This window comes from Suillus subalutaceus (assembly GCF_016647625.1).
Source record: "Suillus subalutaceus strain FC151 chromosome Unknown DFJ58scaffold_18, whole genome shotgun sequence".
Taxonomy (NCBI): Eukaryota; Fungi; Basidiomycota; class Agaricomycetes; order Boletales; family Suillaceae; genus Suillus; species Suillus subalutaceus.
The window spans coordinates 1-22548 of record NW_024540267.1 but is presented as its reverse complement, the minus strand read 5'-3'; the positions used below and the strand labels follow the sequence as shown (position 1 = coordinate 22548).

General features: G+C 46.6%; 6 protein-coding genes across 6 annotated transcripts; 4 read left to right on the top strand and 2 right to left on the bottom strand.

The window, feature by feature from the left end:
* Positions 1-5061: 5061 nt before the first annotated feature.
* On the top strand, positions 5062-7636 carry DFJ58DRAFT_724156 (ribonuclease H-like domain-containing protein; the record flags this gene model as incomplete). The annotated part of the gene is made up of 7 exons (XM_041385089.1): positions 5062-5736; positions 5804-5951; positions 6012-6019; positions 6074-6429; positions 6489-6921; positions 6983-7100; positions 7224-7636. The coding sequence occupies 7 exons, from the start codon at positions 5062-5064 to the stop codon at positions 7634-7636; spliced, it is 2151 nt and encodes a 716-aa protein (XP_041247511.1).
* A 1420-nt stretch (positions 7637-9056) lies between these two features.
* Positions 9057-10298, top strand: DFJ58DRAFT_150772 (uncharacterized protein). Its single transcript, XM_041378897.1, has 3 exons — positions 9057-9612; positions 9670-10025; positions 10074-10298. The coding sequence occupies exons 1-3, from the start codon at positions 9403-9405 to the stop codon at positions 10129-10131; spliced, it is 624 nt and encodes a 207-aa protein (XP_041247510.1). The 5' UTR covers positions 9057-9402; the 3' UTR covers positions 10132-10298.
* DFJ58DRAFT_150785 (uncharacterized protein) lies at positions 10292-11346 on the top strand. Its single transcript, XM_041378898.1, has 2 exons — positions 10292-10509; positions 10562-11346. Exons 1-2 carry the CDS (start codon positions 10451-10453, stop codon positions 11250-11252), a joined length of 750 nt encoding a protein of 249 aa, XP_041247509.1. The 5' UTR covers positions 10292-10450; the 3' UTR covers positions 11253-11346.
* A 4160-nt stretch (positions 11347-15506) lies between these two features.
* On the top strand, positions 15507-15826 carry DFJ58DRAFT_770116 (uncharacterized protein). Its single transcript, XM_041389058.1, has one exon. It carries the CDS (start codon positions 15604-15606, stop codon positions 15817-15819), a length of 216 nt encoding a protein of 71 aa, XP_041247508.1. The 5' UTR covers positions 15507-15603; the 3' UTR covers positions 15820-15826.
* A 548-nt stretch (positions 15827-16374) lies between these two features.
* Positions 16375-17555, bottom strand: DFJ58DRAFT_630961 (uncharacterized protein; the record flags this gene model as incomplete). The annotated part of the gene is made up of 4 exons (XM_041381204.1): positions 16375-16623; positions 16662-16802; positions 16874-17131; positions 17184-17555. Coding segments are annotated over 4 exons (1020 nt in total), but the record flags the coding sequence as incomplete, so codon positions are not given.
* An 818-nt stretch (positions 17556-18373) lies between these two features.
* DFJ58DRAFT_863274 (uncharacterized protein) lies at positions 18374-21512 on the bottom strand (the record flags this gene model as incomplete). The annotated part of the gene is made up of 12 exons (XM_041394098.1): positions 18374-18899; positions 18949-19284; positions 19340-19515; positions 19565-19766; positions 19817-19913; positions 19966-20126; positions 20179-20386; positions 20435-20631; positions 20689-20871; positions 20928-20960; positions 21024-21146; positions 21207-21512. Coding segments are annotated over 12 exons (2472 nt in total), but the record flags the coding sequence as incomplete, so codon positions are not given.
* Between the last annotated feature and the right edge of the window lie 1036 nt (positions 21513-22548).

The window sequence follows — 22548 nt, the reverse complement described above, 5'->3', positions numbered from 1 at the left end:
TGACTCGATAGGTGTGAACCGGAGTGTTTGATCTTAGTACGAGGTTATCACTAATCGGGTGTTTCAGGTAATATTATGGGTTACGCACTGAACGGAACAAATCTAGTCATAACTGCCATGCTGGGCGGTGAGCTGCAATATTTCAGTGATATCGACTCGACTGAAATACGATGCAAGTCATCATGATTGCTCGGTTACATGCCATGTATCAGAGATCTAGAATGATGCTTATCTTCCTTGTTATTATCTTCTTGACTGTTAACATCGCCTGCGGAGTAATCGGGGCAATAACACTCAAGGATTCTGCAGCGGGTAAGCTTTATTTGTTGACATGAAGAACACGGTTCATTGCATTGGACAAACACTAGAGGAGCTGATACTTTCTGGCACGTATATGTGCAATTATGAATATGAGGGGGACTTTCAGCTTCTGGCCTCGATGGTCTGGGTGCTCAACACTGTTTGGGAGGTCCTCGCACTGTGTCTGTCAGTCTGGATTGCTGTGAAACACTTCCGTGACCTGCGACGATTCGGCCCATCGACGGGATTGACCATCGGGGACTGTTTCGGAGTGCTGATAAAATCCCACGTGCTTTATTTTGCAAGGTGAGCCTGTAATGTGAATGCGGTCATCCCTTCTGCTCAAGTTCCGCACGTACTAGCTTTGCTTGTGTCTCTTGCCTCGAGTTGGGTTATCTCTCTCTAGGGCTCTCGGTGTGCCGACCTGTCGCTACCATCTACTTGTACTACTGCTCATCATTTCTGTAGGAGTCAAATTCTATGGAAGTTGAGATATCCTATTGTGCTCTTCAAATTTTATTGGTCGTGCAGATGTTTGTGCTGGGACCACGCCTCATTCTTAGCGTTCGAGAATATCACGCTAAACTCGTGGCCGACTCCGATGCAGAAACTAGCATGGATTCGACTGTCTTCCAGGAGCGTGTACATGTACCAACTAGCAGTATTGTGTAGGGGAATGCTTGCCGAGCGGTTTTGCATGGAGGAGATATTCACCCTCGTAGTGTGTTTTATTTCAGTTGTGGCGTTTCGAGGTATAATTAAGACGAGGTTTATGTAGACAAACTCATTTCTTGTTGTATCACTAGTGCAAGTCAGTGAACCACCCGCCCACACTTGCACCAAGTGGCATGCTGGAAGGTCTAGCAACCAACCCAGGCCTCGATGCCCGATACTGAAATACAACGAGAACCGGTATAAACTGCCCAGACAGCTGATTCTACGCGTTTGTGGAGTTCCGCTGTCTGAGTACACAGATGATGAAGTGTTCGCGAAGCATCGGAAGCCCAGGTGGCTGATAGCTTATTGGTCTGAAATACGTTTTCAACTATCTGGGCCACGGAGAAGGACAATGAATGAATCACGCGAACTCATGGCTCGACTGTAATAATTAATACAAGATTTTTGTTATTTGAGAACACAATCATCCGACTCGGATCCGGGTCAGGCGAAAGTTGTATGTGTAAACTTTTATTTGCTGGAGCTTAGCAGCATTCCGCCGAGGTTTTTTTTATCAAGGTTTCTCTGAATCGGCGAGTCGGAGAGTTCCAGCGAGCGTAACCATACCGTGACTACTTGACAATTTTTCATTCAAAGTTGGAAAGCAACTGTGCGATTTTTTCGGTGAAAAGCTGGAAGTTACCCTCGTTGTTGTATAGTTTCGGTGACAGTAGTGCTAAGCGGACCGCAGGTAAAGGCGTGTCATAAGCTGCAATCCCTATTCTCGATCTATGTCTGAGCGTCTTCTTATCCTCTTTTCTATACCTACTGATTTTCCTCTACTATTTCAGAAACGTCGTGTATATTTAGTGGTGACGACAAACATACCGAGCCCGCTGATGATGGCGATTTATCTCAATCTTCGTCCCTTGCTGGGGCAGTTTGATCGTCTTGTAGACGAAGTTCTGGGGCAAAACGGGCAACCGTCATGATCATTTTTGGCTGTCGATTTCAAAATCCAATGGTATACGAATACAGTGAAAGGCGAGAGTTCTAGGGGAGAAAACGGCACCCCTCACCTCTACATAGACTGATGAACGAATTTCAGATTAACCCATCCAAAATCGAGAAGATTGAACCGGTCAGACACTACCCCAAGTGGGAACCGGACGTCGACACGCAAATCGCAGAATCAACGCAGCAAGCCGTAGAAGACGACATACTCGCCATGGAGGACCTACGGGTATACTCGGACTGGATCTTCAGTAGACGGGGGAGTAGGAGGCGCAGCAATACTAATGAGGGGAGAGGAGGTGATGAGAAGGAAGCGATTTCATTTGGGAAGCGATGAAGAACACACCGTATACGAGGCCTGAGCTGGTAGGGATGATCCTGGCAATCCAGCTGTTGAAAGAGGAAGGAGGAAACGGGGGGGGGGACAATGGCGCTAGGAGTAGACAACCAAGCAGCGATACTCGCCACGACAGCATTCCAATCAAGACCAGGCCACCACCTAGCAGACACGTTCCACGACGACCTGCGCAACCTGCTACCCAACAAGGACGGGAGAAAACTAGTCATCCGGTGGTCGCCGGGTCACAAAGGCATACCAGGCAACGAGGCAGCGGACGAGGAAGCAAAGAAAGCCGCGTCAGGAGACTCTTCAGAAGCGCACGAACTCCCTAAGTCACTCCTGACCAGAAACGGCACAATCAGAAGCCTCCCGCAAAGCAAATCCGCACTCAAACAGCAGTTCTATGGCAGGATCAAAGACGAAGCCGCTAGCATCATGAAAGAATCACCCCGCTACACCCGACTTCAATCCATAGATCACACGGCCCCGTCCAAGAAATTCGCCAGCAAAATCGCAGACTTGCCAAGAAAACACGGAACAGCTGCTCTTTCAACTACGCACCGGCCACATAGCACTCAACAAACACCTTCACCGCGTAGCCAGAGCGCCGTCGGCAACATGCCAGGAATGCCACGCCCACGAAGAAACCGTCCACCACTTCCTATTAGTGTGCCCCAATTTCATCAGACAACTGCAATGCACTCCGCATGGAAGTAGGACCGCAGCCAGCTCCACATTAAGTATCTCCTGAACGAGAGCAAAGGAATCAGAGCCACACTCAAATACATTGCGCGCACAAGAAGGATGGAACAGGTCTTCGGAGACGTCACCCCCCCAAAGGAGAAGGAATGAGGTAGAAAGAAGGAGGAAGCAGCCAGAGGGTAGGAGAAGCGCACCCAAGATGTAACACAATATTCCAACGCCTTAAGACGGCGTCACCAGTCCCTGCTCTCGCACGGACCATTGATTAGTATCGACACACCAGAGCCACGACATATATTTAGCAAAGTACGATATTGTAGGTAGTGTCCACCATAGGGCCCCGCCCCACAGGACAATAAACAAGGATCCAAAAATAAAAAATAAAAATAAAAATCCAATGGTCTTGTACAATCATGGCTTTCCCTTCTGCCCTACTAGTTACTGAGTGCGGTAAATTATTGGCATGAACCAGATCAGACGCCTGTCTCGCACTACTTATGTGTAAAGGATGATGTCGACTTGACAGTGATCAGGCTGTCCAAATGACTGTAGGGGGAGCATGTCGGCTGGCCGAGCTGATATGCTCCTGCCTTCTCTGCTCCATCTGAGCAAGATATCAGATACAGACTACGGACAGCAACATGATTATTTAAATTGAGCGCTCGTATGGTATAGGACTGGTGTTATGCATCTGGCAAGGACAAGGGTGATTAAACCATTTGGGATTTGACTCTGATGGTGGCACGGCAATTGACGAAGCAGCTATGGTAGATAGCGGGTTTTGCCACTTTAGCTGGCGCTACCAGCTTATTATATAGGAGGATGGGAAAACCATTGAAGCTGCCATCTAGATAGAGTACACGATCGGATCTCTCGCGATCTGCTCCCTCTCTCGTGAAGCGCCAAGTGAAACCCAATTCCAGTTTTACTATCCTTTACTATCCTCTCGCGGGGAAAAATGAATGGCAGTCATGAAATGATTTTTTTCAAGGTGCGATCTTTAAAAATTAAATTCTTTGGATGGTAAATATTAATCAAGATGTGACACATGCTACCATGAAACGACGGCAGCTGGCTGTGGTATTTTTATTGATTAAAGGGAAGACCTAGTATGGGGAATAGTGAACTGAAGATATCAAAGTTTGTGGTTCAAAACAGTGTTCTGCCAGTCAGTGACCGCAGTGTTCATTCACTGAACGCAAAGTGTGGGAAAGTCGATGAACGTCAGCAACGTTCACTTGATTGTGAACGTGTCGGGTGCCATGAGTCCTTTGTATCTTCTATATTTAGAAATTGACTGATGCTTTTCGATTCATATCTCGACGGTATAGATGATAGTATCGACTCTATCGAGCGCGCAAGTGACGACGTCTAGCTACATATGTATGAAAAAACGTCACTCTCACACGACCTCGCCTTCTTCGCTGCATCTGGTAGCATTATTGATCAAGGTGAGTTTTGTGTCTTGATCATTATGTACGGCTTAACGCTGTAATAATCCACGCAGAAACCTCGTGTCCCTCACCTATATGGCATGTTGTGGCTCTCAGTCGCCTACTCATTCTTGAGCTCTCGTTCACCACCATTCCGCAACTGTTGTCTCATGGTTAGCGGAAAAAGGAAGACTCGCAGTACTAATTGGGGTTGGGGGTGGACGGAATTTACAGAACATCCTGGTTATGAGAGTTCGGACCCAGCATCGATGGTGCAGCAGAAGGCTAAGGTAATCTGCACCAGACAACTCGAGCATTATGTTGCGGCAGAACGGGCTCGTGATGAACTCGAGGTACAATTTGGATCACGGGATCATGTATGAGACGAGGACGCGATTAAAGGAGCAGGTAAGCTTAAATTGTACCATCCATCTATTTCTAACACTTTCTATTGTAGTGTGGGCTACTGGTCAACATGATCCACAACGAATTTGGCACGTCAGTCGTCCAAAAACACTCCTGACGCACATCCGAGACTGCGAGCTACATACGGAAAGTGTTCGTTCGCGTGCGCGAGCTGACCTTGCGGCTCGCTTCAATCAAGTCACACAACCCATGGCTGCAGTGCATGCTACACTGCCCATACCTCAATTATACGAAGATCCCCCTCAGATCGCAGGACCATCATCAGCTGCACATTCAATATATCCTCCATCTTCTGCTCCACCAGCTCTTGGTCTCTTCATTCCGAGTCTTTCAGTGCTGTCTCCGCATGCTAATGGCTCTTCGGACTTGTTATCTTTACCAAGCCCACTGGCATTTGATTCTCGTGCACCCAGTCCCGCAATTTCTGACATCACGCTCCTTTCGCTTCCCTCGAAGCGCCAGCGCCTGACTTCAGGTCCATATCGCTCTGTTTCGCAGCCTGTCACTACTGGGTCTGTCTTGTCACCACTCGTCGGAGCTCATTGGCCAACCAGCCAGACTTGGACTGATGCTGACCAGGCAGATTGGGAAACAGGGTTAGCGTGGGTAACTGTGAGTGCAGGATTACCGCTACGATGGGTTGAGAATCCAGAGTGGTTGAAACTTTGTGATAGATTTATTCCTCGAGCAAAAGCACCATCAGCAAAGGTTCTCACGAAACGTGTCATGCCTCAAGTTCTCCGCAGTATCAAAGCCACTGTGAAAGAAGAATGTCGTGGTGCAGTCGGAACTCTGCAATGTGATGGCTGGACTGGCGAGAATAGCCATCATTTGATTGGTTTTATGATGACTGTAAAACGAAAGGTAAGCACTGTGGATGTTTTACGAGCTTTTCCGTCTCGTGGCTGAACCAACTGCTTTGTCTTACTAGTTACATGCCGTCCGTGTTCACGATGCATCTGGTGACTCGCGCAATGCCGAAGAACTCCTCAAACAGATTATCGAATCAATAAATCAAGTCGAGAGCGAGTGGGGAGTCATTATTATTGCATGCACTACTGATGCATCTGGAGAGTCTTGTAAGGCTTGACGACTACTTCGCACCAAATTTCCGCACTTGGTAACACCTGACTGCCTAGCTCACCAGGTAGGTTGTCGATGCGAGAATAGTATGTGAGCTAACTTCATCTACTATTCACAGTTTAACCTTATTGTGGGGGATCTCTTCAAAGCCAAGGATGACTATGGGCAGTATGGTGACCTTGCACAAGAGTTAATTACATGGCTTCATAGCAAAACCTATGTTCTCGCACTCCTTCGTGAATTGCAAATGTCAACCATGGGAAAGACATTGAGCATCATTCGCGCTGTTCTCACTCGATGGTTATCACATTATTTAGCATACCGACGACTTTTGGATGTTCAGCCATCACTAGAGCTATTGATAACAAAGCATGAAGCAGAGATACGATCTACAGGTGATGCTCGTCCACGAGCAAAGACCTCAGCTGCCATTATGACAATAAAAAATCCAACATTCTGGCATGCAATGGCTCGGTAGGAACATTCTTGTTGTAACATAACATAATTTTGACTGACATTGCACTACCATTTAGATGGAAAAATCTTTTGGAACCAATTGCGCTAATGACGAATATTCACCAAGCTGCCCACTCGAAACCTGAACATATTCCAATCTCGTTTGGGTTTCTTTACTACCGTTATTCGAAAGTTGGTGACGAAACTGATCTTGTGGCTCGAAATGCGGTCCTAGAGAGTGCCGAGCGTCAATGGGCTCAAATTGATCAAGAGGTCTTCATTGCCGCCATTATCGTTGACCCACTCTACAAAGACAAACCATTCAAAAATATTCCCCTGACAACACGTGCCGGGCTGATGTCCCTTTTCAGTTGCCTCTGGACGCGTTTTTATGGTGGTGTGCCACCACTCGAACTTTTTACAGATCTCGATAATTATTTGAAAAGTTCACCCGAGTTCCAGCCACTCGATATATATACACAGATTTTAGTATCTCGCGCAAAGGAACAGGTAATATATTTACTAGACTCAGAGCTGTATTCCTCAATATCTAACCTATTTCTACCCATAGGGCACACCGGTTGATCCTCTCGATATTTGGGATGGATTTTCACACAGCAGCTCCGAAATCAAGCCCCTCCAGAAAATTGCTCAGCGAATTCTTTCAATCTGTCCAAATTCTGCTTCATGTGAGCGTCTTTTCAGTATCTTTGGCGCAATCCTGACGAAATGGCGAAATCGGCTTTCCACTTAGAATCTTATGCTACTCGCAGAGTTAAAGATGTACCTCCATGAGGTTCATGTTTGCACAGGCTCCGTCAAGAAGCGTCTCAAACGGCGCTACTGCCAGAATACCACTGAGGCTAACCCTACAGAGGGTGACACAGATGCCTTCGGCGATGATTCCCAGCAGACGAGCAATGAAGTTCGTGAGCACAGAGGGATACGGCAAATTGCTGCACACTTGATTCAAGCTGTCGAGGATGAAGAGACATTCACCATCTCCGAGATTACGGAGGCAGCTACCAATCCGTCAGACTTCCAGCAAATTCCTATCAAGGATCTCTTTGATTTTTCTCGTGCTCAAGATTGGCTAGGATCCTTCTACCAAACAGCCATACGAGGCTTAGATGCGGAGGTTGAGTTATATGAGCTGTTGGATTTGGATGCCGATGGTATTGACGACCCAGAATTTCCGCAGGCAGATGAGATTTTGGACGAGTAAAATGACTGACGAGTTTCTTGGTGATGCGGGCCTTAGCCAATCAGATACGATTATATAATATTTTCTCTCGGACTCCTGGTACCATAGCTGTTCACGTTTACCTGTCGACATAGTGACGTTCACCGGTGAACATTCACTGACTTTTGTGAACGTTCGGCGACCGGACGAACACTGGTTCAAAACAGATGCGTGGGTGATTTTGCTCACGTGGAAGACTGATGCTTGTCTGATCACTTCGACCCTGACAGAGGCGTGGGTTCCTAAACTCAGACTAGCTTAGTACAAACTGGGTATGACCCGGTGGACCGAAAGCAGTGTTCTGCCGGTCAGTGAACCAAAGTCACAGTCATTGACCAGATTTCGTGGGAAAGCTGGCGAAGTTTATCGATGTGCATCTGAACACGACTTTCAGCAGTTTCCTGGGCCTACTATAACGAACTATACTATATCTGGTCAATGCTAGAATCTTTGATTAGATGTTATCCGTGTGTCGTTTCACATATCATTACTCACATAAACGTGTGGTTTTCGTGTGTTCGGTTCAAGGGCACGCTTCAAGGCTTATAACTCGAAGATGGACTCACGACTTTCGACACGCCAACTTGATGGCGAAGACCAGCAAGAGATCAAACCAAGGATGGTGGTGGGATCATTTCGTGGAGCACCCAGGTTATGCTGTCAAAGACCCAGCTTCAATGGTCAGCGGAAAGGCAAAGGTAGTGTGTGCTAGGCTCTATGAGCAATGCATTGCACATGAGCAGGCAATAGATGAGCAGCAGGTTCACGCAGGCCAGTGAGATGCACCGAGGGATGAAATGGCAATAGCAGGCACTCATACGCAAGCCTGTTTTGTAATAGCTTTATTTTACTAACTCGGAGTACTAGTTTGGGCCAGTGGCCAGAATGATCCCCAACGCACCTGGTTAATCAGTCGGCCGACGACACTATTATGTCACTTGCGTGATTGCACATTGCACTCTGAGAATGTCCGTTCACAAGCACGGACGGAATACCACCAATCATATTCACCACGAAAAGGTGCTCGGGCCCATCAGCCAAACACAACTCCAGCATATCTCAGTGCTATATCTCCAATCATTCTCGCTGCCAGCCCACCATGCACATCAGATCTCAATTCGTCATTGACTGTGCAGTCTGCACGTCCGAGTTTGCCTACACTGTCAATTCCTGAGACTGACACGGCCTCGAGTTCTTCTAGTATCCTTTACCGCGACTCGCTGTCCGTCAGTCCAAGTCCTGCCCTCTTGGAAGTCTCATTACCATCCCATCTGAAGCGCCAACGTCTAATCCAATCTGGTCAATACTACTCTCAGGCTGTTTCTAGCTCACTTCCGCCTCTCTCTCCCATAGTACTGGGCAACCAACTTAACGGCTTCGGTGATCAAGCTTGGACTGCTGCAGATCAAGCCGATTGGGAAATCGGACTTGCAAGACTCACTGCGAGCGCTGGCTTGCCGCTCCGATGGGTTGAAAATCATGAGTGGAAAGTTTTGTGTGACCGTTTTCTCCCAAGAGCGAAAATTCCCTCTGCAAAAGTCTTAACGCAATGTGTCCTGCCCCACGCCCTTAATATACTCAAAGGTGCCGCTAAAGAGGAATGTCAAGGCGCTGATGCAACATTGCAATGCGACAGTTGGACTGGTGAAAATCACCATCATCTCCTGGGGTTTATGATGACTGCTCGCCGAAAGGTAAATCTAACTGGAGACTGTCAATCATTTTACTAATTATCTATTTAGTTGCACATGATTAAAGTTCACGATGCTTCGATGGACCCTCACACTGCCGAAGAACTTCTCAAGCAGATGTTAGACGCAATCAGCAGAATCGAGACCAAGTGGGGGGCAAGTGTTCTCGCTTGCACCACAGACACATCTGGTGAATCACGAAAGGCTCGGCGTCTGCTTCGAGAGCAGCTACCCCACATTGTTGTTCCTAATTGCTTGGCTCATCAGGTATGGTGATTTTCATAATTCGTCACAACTTGCTGATTACAAACGACACAACGATAGTGGAATCTCATTGTAGGAGACCTTTTCAAGGTCAAAGATGACTACGGGGTCTATGGAGACATGGCACAAGAGCTAATTACGTGGCTACGCAGCAAGACACGTGTGCTTGCTATTCTCCGTGAAATACAGATGGTGACAATTGGAAAAACACTTGCAGTTCTCAGAGCAGTGCTGACGCGCTGGATGTCACATTATCTTGCCTATCGCCGTCTCCTTGAGCTTCGTCCTGCACTCGAATTGCTTGTAACAATGCATGAAGCTCATTTGATATCAGGTGGAGATGTACGGTCACGCAGAAAGACTCAAATAGCCATTGCGACAATCAAAAATGTGACATTTTGGCATGCATTGGCAAGGTATGGTTCAAATCTAAATGTAAAAATCAGAACTAATGCTCTCTGTAGATGGAAAACATTGCTGGAGCCAATTTCCCTCATGACGAACGTTCATCAAGCAGCCTAAGCAAGACCCGAAAATGTTGCAATTTCATTTGGTTTCCTGCACTTTCGCCACTCCAAGATCGACAACGACACTGATCTTGCAGCTCATACAGCTGTTCTTGCGAGCATCGAGCGCCGCTGGGAACAGTGTGACCAAGAAGTCTTCATCGCTGCCATCATTGTGAATCCTTTCTACAAAGTTTCTCCATTCCAGAATGTACCTCTCACAACACGTGCGGGGCTTGCGACACTTTTTGCATGTCTTTGGCGCCGTTTTTACAACACTAACAATATACCACTCGATCTTTACACGGACTTGGACGACTATTTGAATAGTTCCCATGACTTCGCATACATGGACAACTACAAGCTTTCACTGTTATATCGCACAGAAAAGGAGGTATGCTTCATCAAACCAATTCTTTCAAGTTCAGAAGACATCGCTAACATAGTCCTCAGGGTGTTTCAGTTGATCCAATTGATATCTGGACAGGACTATTGCATCCCGGTTCAGCACGTCGACCACTTCATACTATTGCCCAGCGTCTTCTCTCAATCTGCCCAAATTCTGCCTCTTGTGAATGCCTTTTTAGCATGTTTGGTGCAATTCTCACGAAATGGCGAAATCAGCTCTCAACTGAGACACTCACCCTTCTGGCAGAACTCAAGATGTATGTTCACGAAGAGCATGTACGCAATGACGTGGTCAAGAAGCGGCTTCGATGCCGGCACTGCAACACCGAGGACACTGACAAGGCCGAGCCTACTCAAATAGTCCATGCAGTTGGTGGTGATCTATTGGGAGAAAGCAGTGAACGAGAGCCACGCAGCCTTGCTTTCGAGAGGCGAGGGATAAGTGATGTTGCAGCAGACCTTATCCGAGCTGTTCAGGAGGAGGAGGAGATTTCTGCCACAGAAACAATGCACTCAGTCCCCGTCAGCGCTGCTGGTGGTTCATTCTCTCACATTGCTATCAAAGACTTACTCGACTATTCTCATGCGGAGGAATGGCTGGGATCTTTTTATAAAGTCGCCATTCGAGGTTTAGATGCTGAGCTTGAGTTGTACGAGCTTCTTGACTTGGATGCAGAGGGAGTTGATGATCCAGACTTTCCTCAAGCTGACGATGTTCTTGACGAGTAGATTCAGAAATAAGTAGTACTACCAGATGATATGTAGAAGGGAATACTGTAGAGCTACGACACTAGCTTCGTCACGTGCAGCGTGTGATTATGTCACACTCAGTGTCACTGGTTCGAATGACCATGTGACCTGTGACCACACCCAAATAGATTCGCCCGCGGGTGCTTCGCCGCTTGCAACCATCTGACATGCCGCTGCTTTGTGATTGTGTGACGTGCCAATGGATGCACTTCTTGACCATATGGCTTCCGGGGGTGAACAGGTCCGTTCTGACTGCCATATCAATGCAGATGGTGGACTTTCGTGTGCAAACCACTCCAAAGTCTATGATGTGGGTGGCATTGCCGCTGAAGATGTGGAAGGTGGCTCGAACAGTGTTCCGACGGTTGATTATGGGCGTGGAAAGCGTAGACGCATCACAAATTCAATGTACTGTAGAGCTACGACACTAGGTTCGTCACAGGTCACAGCCCTTGACGAATCGAATCTATTTGGTGTGACCGTCACATGAATTTTGGTGGGACGAAGCTAATTTGTGACATTCGGAAAAAAACATAGGAAAACATAGGTTGTGCACTAATGGGACCAAAAATCATTATACATCGAATTTGTGATGCGTCTATGCTTTCCACGCCCATAATCAACCGTCGGAACACTGTTCGAGCCACCTTCCACATCTTCAGCGGCAATGCCACCCACATCATAGACTTTGGAGTGGTTTGCACACGAAAGTCCACCATCTGCATTGATATGGCAGTCAGAACGGACCTGTTCACCCCCGGAAGCCATATGGTCAAGAAGTGCATCCATTGGCACGTCACACAATCACAAAGCAGCGGCATGTCAGATGGTTGCAAGCGGCGAAGCACCCGCGGGCGAATCTATTTGGGTGTGGTCACAGGTCACATGGTCATTCGAACCAGTGACACTGAGTGTGACATAATCACACGCTGCACGTGACGAAGCTAGTGTCGTAGCTCTACAGTATAAGACTCCGTTCGGGAACTCGAATCTGGCTAAGTTTTGACGAGATTTTGAACTTCGAACTTAAGTAAGCTCGGAGTTTGAATTCTGCACTGTCACACTACAGACTCGAGGATCTGAGCACGTTGCACACCGCACACCACACGCTGTAGAGCTCATTGTACAATAATACCAACAGTATGCTTTCGCGTCTTTGGCACCACCAGGACGACGCTACTAATTCCGATGACACGGGTGATCAGTCAGATGATAGAGATGTGGAAGATGATAGAGATGATGAGAGGGATCCAAATGACGCAGAGAAGGGAGATCTAAAACGCCTGCAACAAATCATCAATGTGTTTTAGAACCTGATGGTATCGGCCGCTGGAGTGGTTGACATCGTAGTGGACGCCTATAACTCCTACATACAAACCCACTATGAGAAAGAACCATACCATACCTCGGTGCTATCGGGGATTGCTTGGGTCAACGAGCTCCTTACTGGCCACCCTGAACGCGTGCGATGCGAGCTTGGCGTCCGCCGCCATGTTTTCTTTGTATTATTGAATGTGCTTCGTGAAAGCGGAATAGACAACTCAAAGAATGTGCTGCTGGAGGAACAGCTTGCTATCTTCTTATATGCCTGTGTCACTGGGCTTTCTGTACGCCATCTTGGTGAGCGTTTTCAACGCTCAAACGACACTATATCAAAGTACATCCTCCCATGACTTTGAACCCGGCTGTACTAACTCAATAGCTCCTTTCTAGGTATTTTAAACGAATTTTGATCGCATTCTCATCTCAGCCGATCTATACCACGTATGTCCGTCTCCCCAGTCCACAGGCCCCCACTCCCCCCACTATCCTCAAAACCAGGAAATTTTACCCATACTTTGCCGATGTTATCGGCGCCATCGATGGCACACATATCGCGTGTCACCCCACAGCATCTGATCGTCATGCTGCCCATGACCGCAAGGGCAACTTGACACAGAATTGTCTTGCTGCCTGTGATTTTGACATGTGCTTTATGTACATGCTGAGCGGTTTCCAGGGGTCCGCAGCAGACGCTCATGTCTATCACACTGCTGCATTTGACGGACTTCACCATTCCGCCGGGGAAGTTTTATCTAGCAGACGCCGGATTCGCTGCATGCGATGAATTGCTTGTACCCTATCGAGGTGTACGCTATCACCTTGCAGAATGGGGCCGTGCAAATCTTTTGTATGTCATTTTCTAATATTTTATTCTTCTCATACTTATCTGCCTTTGAGGCCTTGCAATGCGAAGGAACTCTATAACTTGCGACACGCAATGCTTCGCAACGTTATCGAACATATTTTTGGCGTCCTCAAGAAACGCTTCCGCATCATTCTACTTCCCCCTGAGTATAACTCAGAAATCCAGTCTCACATTCCTCCAGCTCTCTGCTTGATCCACAATATAATCCGTATCCACGACCCTAACGACTTACTGGACTATCGACACGTTGAGTCAGACGAGTGGGGGCCTCAGTACACCGGTACGCTCGCTGACGGTCCTCCAACTGAAGCTGCGAGGACACGTGCACATGAACATCACGACCAACTCGCGCAATCTATGTGGTTAGATTATCTTGCAGAGAGACGTCGAAGAGGGGAACCAATGCCACCTGGAGTGCAGGACTAATTCTTAGTGTAGCGCTATTCTTCTTACTGTAGCACTTTTCTCAATGTATCAAATTTTTCGTAAGATGAGTCATTCGTGGCAGAGGAAGAAACACCATTCTGGTTGGATGCGGAGTCGGGAGACGTGATACGAATTTTTCATAAGATGAGTCATTCATGGCAGAGGAAGAAACACCATTCTGGTTGGATGCAGAGGAAGAAGCATGGTTAGCACCAGAACGATAACATGATGTATTTAGTACTACAACAAATTGTAGTGTAGTTAGAGCTCCTTCGCCTTCCTATAGTCCTCTAAATACTGTGCAAGAAAGACTTTGCGTACGATATCACGTTTAATGTTGAGATACGAATCAGCAACACAAACATCAGCTTGAAACAAATTAATCATAGTGACAATTTCATGCGCGTCGAGATCTTCTTCGTCCTGTACCTGTAGAATGGCTTTTTGTTTGCGGAGGGGGACAGGCTCAACAAAATGACTGGAGACCGTCTCCTGAAATGCTGTCGTTGCATTAGCGATACTATCAGCCATCTTTCCTCCCAAGCCTTCCAATGCTGACGGCATTGATAGACGCTGCGACTTTGACGACGACTTCCCTTTGGAGGATTGCGGTGGACGGGACTCATGACGCGAACTGTCGTCCCCTTCAGCTTTGCGTTTCACAGCTGTCGAAGATGCAGGAGTGGAGGGAGCAGGGCGACTTTGCATGATGTTGAAACTGGTTGGGGTGATGGGCGTGATGGGCGTGACAGGAGTAGAAGCTGTGGGGGGAATGGAGATGGGAATGAGGGGTGCGATGGGAGGACCGGATGTCCCTGGCTCAGCGTGCATAGTGTCGTTATTGTTGTCAGTAGTAGGATGAGCATTGAATTCCACACGGTCAAGTGCATCCTCCAGTGACGCCATCATGACGTCACTGGCACTGGATGGCCCAGGAGTGGCACTTATGCTGGGTGTTAATGCGTTGTCGGCGTTGTCAATGCCCGCATGGAAACCAACCCAGGTGCTTGGTTGCGCTGACATGATACCATGTAGCGCCTCATAATGAGGCCAGCCCTTCGTCTTGTAAGGCTTTGCTTGGGGGTTGTGCTATGTATGTAGTTAGCACACGGCATGACAGGAAATGATAAAAAAAACATACCCTAGTGTAGTCTGCCCAGATCATCTCTGATTCATGCCCGATATTTGCACCAAGCTCTGGACTGTATGAGATTCCAGAGGCGTGCGCTATCTTGTAGATGACTTGATACAACTTGCGAATCTGAAAAGTAGAGATCAGTACTGCCAGCAGCCACTCAGTAGAAATAAGTACGTACTCATGACCATTTTGTTTGACATGCCTCTGCAGTCTTTGCAGCGCCTTAGAATAAGGCAGAAGTCAGATGAATACGGTGTGATATCTGTGGCAGGACTCACCTTGCATTATGTCGGAAATTTCTGAGTTTCATTTTAATGCCTTGTAATGCATTCTAATGCCGCAATGACAACCTACCCGTGGCAATGGGAAAGTAATGTAAGCCCCGTTTTGAAATGCCGACAGGTGCCGGTGGCAATGTGGTGCCAATGACCATGCCAATGCCCATTGTAACATTAAATTTTGTATTATTACAATAGCATTAAAATAAACTTACAGTCCGTGGGAATCCCATTTATGTACCCTGCTGGCCATCGTCATTATCCTATTATGATCTCGCCATCTATTATTTATCTACTACTATGTTAACTACTGTCTACGATTTATCTATGCTATCTACTATATTATCTACCGTCCATCTATTATGTTATCTACTATCTACAATTTACCAACTATCTATGTATTTACTATTATCTAATTATCTTACTAATACACTTATTTTATTACTTGCACTTAGGTTGATTCGAACTAGGGACTTAGACTATATACTCTATGGTAACATTAGATACGGTCCGTAATCAAAACCATTAGACTACAAGGGCTTTCTTATAAGGGAACCCCAACTCTATTAGAGGACCACTCTACAGCATTGATATCAATACTTCAAGCAGTCCGTCCTCGAAGGAATCACGATGTGCTCCCCAGTAATTCCCCGTTTATCCAGCTCAAACTCAGAACACATCTCCACGCAAGCCTCCAAATTTACCTTCAGCTTCAAGTTAACCAAAGTTAACTCCATTAATGCTGTCGTCAAGTCTTTCTAGATAATCCGCTCAAGCTTGTTCTATCTGGTCTTATATTATATGTAGTCAAGCCTAAGTAGTGGTGCGAGCATTGCGGGTAGTACGGGTACTAGTGTTAGATACAGTGCGTCTGGCTGCTCTGCCTCCTCGACGGCCTCTCACAGGTGCAGGTGCTGTAACAATATTACCAACTTCGTCCTCGTCAGGCTCAGATGTAAGAGGACTGCTAGGTCTTGGTCTCTCCCTGTTAGCCTCGGCATCAGCAGCCGTCTCGTCCATGATGTCCTCTGTAAGTGGTTCAGGCTGCGCAGTGGGCACCTCGCCTTCAGTCACACCCGCTAAGGCACGATCCATAGCCGCAGTGAAATCCTCTTCATCTGACATTGAGTTAGTTGTTCTCAAACCTCTGGAGAAGACATAATTATTCAGCTTCTTCACAATGTCGCGTGTGTACTCCGTGTTCCAGTTCTTGACAAGAATCTTCTTATATGAGGTGAACATATAGCTGTACTGGATCTTCGTCATCTCGCCCTTGCCGGAATAGCGAAATTCCTTGTCGGCACTCAGTAGGAAAATGACCTGACAAAAACACATCAGCTGGGAGACTCTTTCGACACACAAAAACTTACAACTACACCCACCCACGCCAACAAACCAGGCGTTAAAGATGTCACCTCCCACCTATTACCATTTCGCGGAGGCCCTCCTGCTCGTAGCGCAGTCAAGCCGTTCTCACCCCACAGCAGTATCCGGATAGCCTGAAAACATGATGGGTAAGATATGTTATAAGATAAATATAAGTATTGAATTAAGAGACACAATCACGCACCTTGCCGAAGAGTTCCCAATTTCCAAAGACCGTTTTCAGCGATGGATCTTCGACGAGATTTGGGAAAAGGACGGGCGGGAAAGGCTTGGGCATACGCTGGGATGTAGAGGTACCGAGGAGACACTGGATCTCAGGTACACTTGCTCGGTCATACGCTATATCAGCGAAATACTGTTCAGAGAGACCAAAGATAAGACCAGCTTTGGAGCGCAGTTTCTTGATTTCGGATGCACGGCTACTGTTCATTGCATCCTCAAACTTAAGTACTATCAGCAAGAGTTAATGATTCAGAAATAAAGACGTTACTTACAACATCTGCGAAGTGATTATCCGCAACGAGAGGGTGGATGTGCGATGGGAGTAAACTGAATAGCTCTGCGAGCAAGGCTGACTCCGCTGAGGCCTGCGTTTCATAGCGTGATGGTTCGTTGAGAGGTGGAGCGAATGCAGGATTGGGACGCTGAAGAAGTTGCCTGTCTGGTGCAAACATTTCGTAGCAGGCACCATATTTGCGACCGCATAAGCGGATTTCTTCGTCGAAGGCCATGTGCTCCTCAGAGGCATTCTGACCCTTCTTCTTCCGCTTCGGCTGGTTTGCCTTGAGGATCTTGTTCTCCTCCGTCAACTCCTTATTGACATCCTTGAGTTCTTGCAACTCGAGTTGTGTTTCTCGCAATGCCTGAAATAAAAGTTTGAAGATTCAGACATAGGCAACAGTGACGGAGCCTACACATACCTGTTCGAGATCAGCGAGGGATATGGTGCTCGATGGTGGCATTGTGATTGCGGAAATGACCAGAGCAGGTTGATGAAAGGAAAGGTAATGAAAAAAAAGTCGTCCGAGGCGCCTGATATAAGGAATTAGGCGATGCCTCGTGTTGTTAACAAGGTAATTAGGCCCTGAATAGACTAAGTCAATCCAATGATAACATGTAAAATCATGCGTGGTTCACTTACATGGCACAACCGAGAGTGTAATCATTACCTTATGTTGACACCAATGAACACATGGGCTTCCTCATGGCGAGTGTGAGTAGCCAGCGGCTGAGATATCCAATCCAGAAAGTGTCTCAGCATGTTTTGAGACGGTAGCCAAGAAGGTGAGCATGATGGGGATATAAGGATTGAGTGTCGATCGAGCAAAAGGTGAGCTTGATGGGCAAGATATAAGGATTGAGTGTTGATCGAGTGAAAGGCAAATGGTGGGGGGATATAAGGATTGAGTGTCGATCGAGCAAAAGGTGAGCTTGATGGGCAAGATATAAGGATTGAGTGTTGATCGAGCGAAAGGCAAATGGTGGGGGGATATAAGGATTGAGTGTCGATTGAGTAAAAGGTGAGCTTGATGGGCGAGATATAAGGATTGAGTGTCGATTGAGCGAAAGGCAAATGGTGGGGGGATATAAGGATTGAGTGTCAATCGAGCAAAAGGTGAGCTTGATGGGCGAGATATAAGGATTGAGTGTCGATCTAGCAAAAGGTGAAGATGACAGGGATGGGGGGGATATAAGGATTGAGTGTCGATTGAGCAAAAGGCGAGCATGACAGAGATATAAGACAAGACGGGGCCAGTTCTTCATTCCACATGACCGGCAGACTTGTGCATCACCTTCATGCGCAAGAACATGTCAGTATCAATTGTGTCAATAACCAGGTAATCACCCGGGATGCTATGATCTTCCACCAGTGCTGCGCCACGGATGATTGAGTGTACTGAAAAAAATTCGGATGAGATCCTCGGTCTTTGACGAACACGCCAGAACTGAAAGTGTTTATCTTTGAGAGAGCGTTGTCCAACTGGAGCATCATATGGGTGAACGAGAGCAACTGGATGAGTTTGACCATCCACGACGCAAGTGAAAAGCATCAGTAAACGCCCAAATATCACTCCGGCTTGAGTTTGAAGGATGACGCAGTCATATCGAGGGAAGTTGTGAAATGAAGGACTACATCGAAGATAGTCTGTAGTGGTGCGCCAGTCCACAATGGACTCAAAGTTGACCTTTACGAAGCGATGCTCAGTTACCTGCATTCTATGTGTTAGTTGTGAATCAGAAAATAACAAAACAACATACAGTTTCGTCAGGCATGAACTTGATTCGTTTTCCGCCAGGTAGCGGTATTCCATGAGCAGGGAGGGAATCACTCAGAAAGTCTGCAAGCTTGATGCGAAACCGATTGAATGCATTGTCGTTTGCATGCTCTTGCTCCAAGGCCGCAAACGTTTGCTCGTTTTGCGCTGCACCCAACTTAACATGGAATGTGGTGTCCAAGTCATTGTCGAGGTGTTCATCATTGTCCGCACTGTTCGAGTACGAAGGGTCCTTTTGAGATGCAATGAGGTCATCATAGTCCTCGATATCCAAACGAATTGAATGTGCAATGAGGAAGCGATGGTCGAGGCGAAGTACCTGTGTAAGATCAATGCAATTCTGTCCTGTTTCACGAACAAATGAGAGTACACACCTGTTCAGCAATATTTTTGAAGTTCGTCCGCCGAAGATAAATCCGTCTGATTGGGCCATGACACTTCTCGTTTGGCTTGGTGTTAGTATTCCGCGTAGCACCCTTCAATTCGATATCATCAAACAAGTGGGCATATGCATGCCGTTTCGGGTATGCCCAATTCTTTCCTGAGTCGTCTTTTGCGCTATATCGCTATATAATGTAGATTGTCAGTAAAACTTTAACACAACCCAAACAAGAAACTGACATCCAATAGTTGTGTGAACTCCATTATGGCCAGACGGCCCGCAGCAATGGTTTCCGATGTGTGCACTTCAAGAGCAGCGTACATGTCGATGTTCACGTATTCACGGATGCATCGAAGGAGCAGATAAGGGAGTGCATGAGTGCCTCGGTCAATGACGTCATGTGCAGCAAATACGATAAGCTATGGAACCATCAGAATCAGTACAAGTGAGAGTCGATGAAACACCTTACCTTAGAGATATCTTCATACTTCGAGCCATCAGAGAATGATATGTCCATGACATGGTTAAAATGATTGATGTTGCGCCAACGAGGCATTGAGTCAAAGCTATTCCAGTTGTTAAGTCAATAGCTGCTGTGCCCGAAGTTGAAAAACGTACTGTACATCGATTTGAGACTGTATCTGCCGACCAACTGATTTGACGCGTTCCTGAAACTGAGTCCACAAATGGTCAGAAAAATTACCTTCGTTATTTACATGTAAGCGGTCAAATGAGACTGCAGAATGGACATCCGTGTGAGCAACATCTGAAAATGCATTCTAAAAGGAATCAATGAGAGTTGAGAATGAGAATACAGCGAAAGGAACTTACGTCTACGTCGCGGAGGCCTTGAGACTTCAATAGCTTTTCTTTGTCTTCTTGTCGACTGAAACTTCGAGCCTCTGCGATCGTCGCTTGCATAGACGCGCTTGTTCGCAGTGGATACGATGTCAGTACGTTCCCAAGCTCTTCTCTAGGAACGAGACAAACGGGACAAGGGCATTTGCACTGGGTTCCACGTATCAATGCCATAACACATCTGTAGAACAACCATTAGAAAACTATAATGACAAGGCAATACACCTACTGCTCCTCGTAGTCAGCTGATAAAATGAGAATGAGCGGGTAAAAGAGACGCTTGATGTTATCCCAACATGTGACCCAACAACCAGTTTTCGAGAGCAGCGCAATTGATTTGAGAAGACGCTTGAACGATTCATGCCAAACGACATTCTTGAAATTGACAAAGGACTGAGTCCCGGAATACTGTTTGTCTTCTTCGACCTACAAAAATTAGTAATAAGCATAGAAGCCAACAGCAAATCGAATAATATATCATACAATCGGAAGCCAGCCTACAAGGCGACCGCCGCCGAAACCTTCACCATTGCGTATTCCAACAGGTAAATTCGCGCATCGTGCAATAACGGGATATGCCTTTTGACGACCAAATGAAGAGAGCTTTGCCTTATCAGCATATAAAATGAAAGCAAAGGGCTTTCCTTCATCCTTCGGCAAGGACGACTATGCAACATGCATTTACATTGTTAGAACATTCAAACTTAGTAGCACATACATACTTGACTATTCCAAAAGGCATTAGCTGTCCATGGCTCGTCAAAGAAGCGTACAAAGTCTTGTCCGTCAAATTTGTACAACCGTTGAGCATCGAACACGAAATGTGGACCAAGGCGAGGGTCTTTCAACAAGTCACATGCCCAATCCCAGAGCGGCCTATACCAGACATCAAAGTTGTGCTCCTGGTCCTTATGCGGGACAGAAATCACTTCCTTTTTGAACTGTGCTTGAAAATTGATTGTCAATGAGGTATAATAAGTCAGTACTCGGCGGATGCTCACTTTTGCATGACGTGAAGATGCAGCGTCCCACAGCTTACAGATGCCATCATAGTCGGTGACTGAGAATCTTTCAAGCGCAGCACGATGGATGAGACTGATGAGTTCGTTCGTCTGCAGTTTCGTGAGGTTGGCTTTCAGAATGAGTTCAGCGAAGTCGAAGTTGATACGCGAGGAAAACGGTTCCCAGGGAGTGGTGTTTTCGGGTACGAGTGAGGGAGCAGCAGTGTGGCAGCGAAAATCGGCAAAGTGATCAGTCTTTGTAGGGATGCCACTACGAGGATGATACTCTGTCCTGATATCATCCTGCTGTATTGCAGGTGGAAGGACGTGATCATTTGATAGACCTATATAATGTTATGATGATTGACAAGTTTATTTACAATAAAATAATGGACATACCTCCAAGTTCGTCGAGATGTACATACTCCGAGTCGTCAAACGTAGGTTCACAAGCAGCAGGAGCGGCATGAAAGCCTACAAATTGTTAAATAAAACACGAATCTATGGAAAAAATGAATCAAACCTTGGGACAACGCCTGGTTGTTGTGATCGATGCAGGATTGGATGAGATTGAGGGTTCAACAGCTCAGTGTGTGCTCGAGAAGCTGTCAAGAGGAATTATACTCATTGTTTTTGGAACAAAGTATAGAAGACTCACCTGCTCGAGCATTCTGTCTCTCAAGATCTTCCTGCATCCGTATAGCATCCCTCCTGCAGGCCTTTTGATGGGCAGCAAGACCACGACTTTTGAATTTCTGGCTGCATGTTTCACAGATCGAGGTCCGTTCGGGTGGCATGAAGGTGTACAAAACTCAAAAGTAAGTGTGAATACAAGAATATGAAGGGAATATGGACATCAATGTTATCGATGGAGATGTTACAGTGGCGCTCGAGTCGCATTCCAATGCATTCAAACGGCGCGCACGATCGTGGGAATGATATGTCAACATCAACAAGATAATTGTCACGATTATCAGTTATTCTTATCGATTAGAATACCACGTGATATCGTGGGAGTGACATCTCAATGACAATTGCAATGTCACATCATTGCAATGCTTCTAGGAAATTTCCGACATACAGGCTGTTTCACCATCTCCACAGCAGTATCATTCCAGAACGTCTTATCGAAATTGAGGCCATCTCCCCCTTTCGATTTGTTGGCGATGACATAGTTTATCAACGCTGTCTCGTCGCTCTGCAACCACATGCAATGATCTTTCGGTTCCATCAAGGTGGCATCCTGTCGTTTTTTCGAGTTCTTCTTCGTCATTAGAGTCGTTTGGCTGCAAAGATGGTCGCAATAACGAAAGCGTCGGGTTGGGGGCATAACCGTATATGA

Coding starts and splice junctions, on each gene's coding strand:
- DFJ58DRAFT_150772 (XM_041378897.1), top strand. CDS start 9,403: ATGATTAAAGTTCACGATGCTTCGATGGACCCTCACACTGCCGAAGAA. Junction 9,613..9,669: donor CTAATTGCTTGGCTCATCAG/GTATGGTGATTT, acceptor ACACAACGATAG/TGGAATCTCATTGTAGGAGA. Junction 10,026..10,073: donor TTTTGGCATGCATTGGCAAG/GTATGGTTCAAA, acceptor TGCTCTCTGTAG/ATGGAAAACATTGCTGGAGC.
- DFJ58DRAFT_150785 (XM_041378898.1), top strand. CDS start 10,451: ATGACTTCGCATACATGGACAACTACAAGCTTTCACTGTTATATCGCA. Junction 10,510..10,561: donor TATATCGCACAGAAAAGGAG/GTATGCTTCATC, acceptor TCGCTAACATAG/TCCTCAGGGTGTTTCAGTTG.
- DFJ58DRAFT_770116 (XM_041389058.1), top strand. CDS start 15,604: ATGTTAACTACTGTCTACGATTTATCTATGCTATCTACTATATTATCT.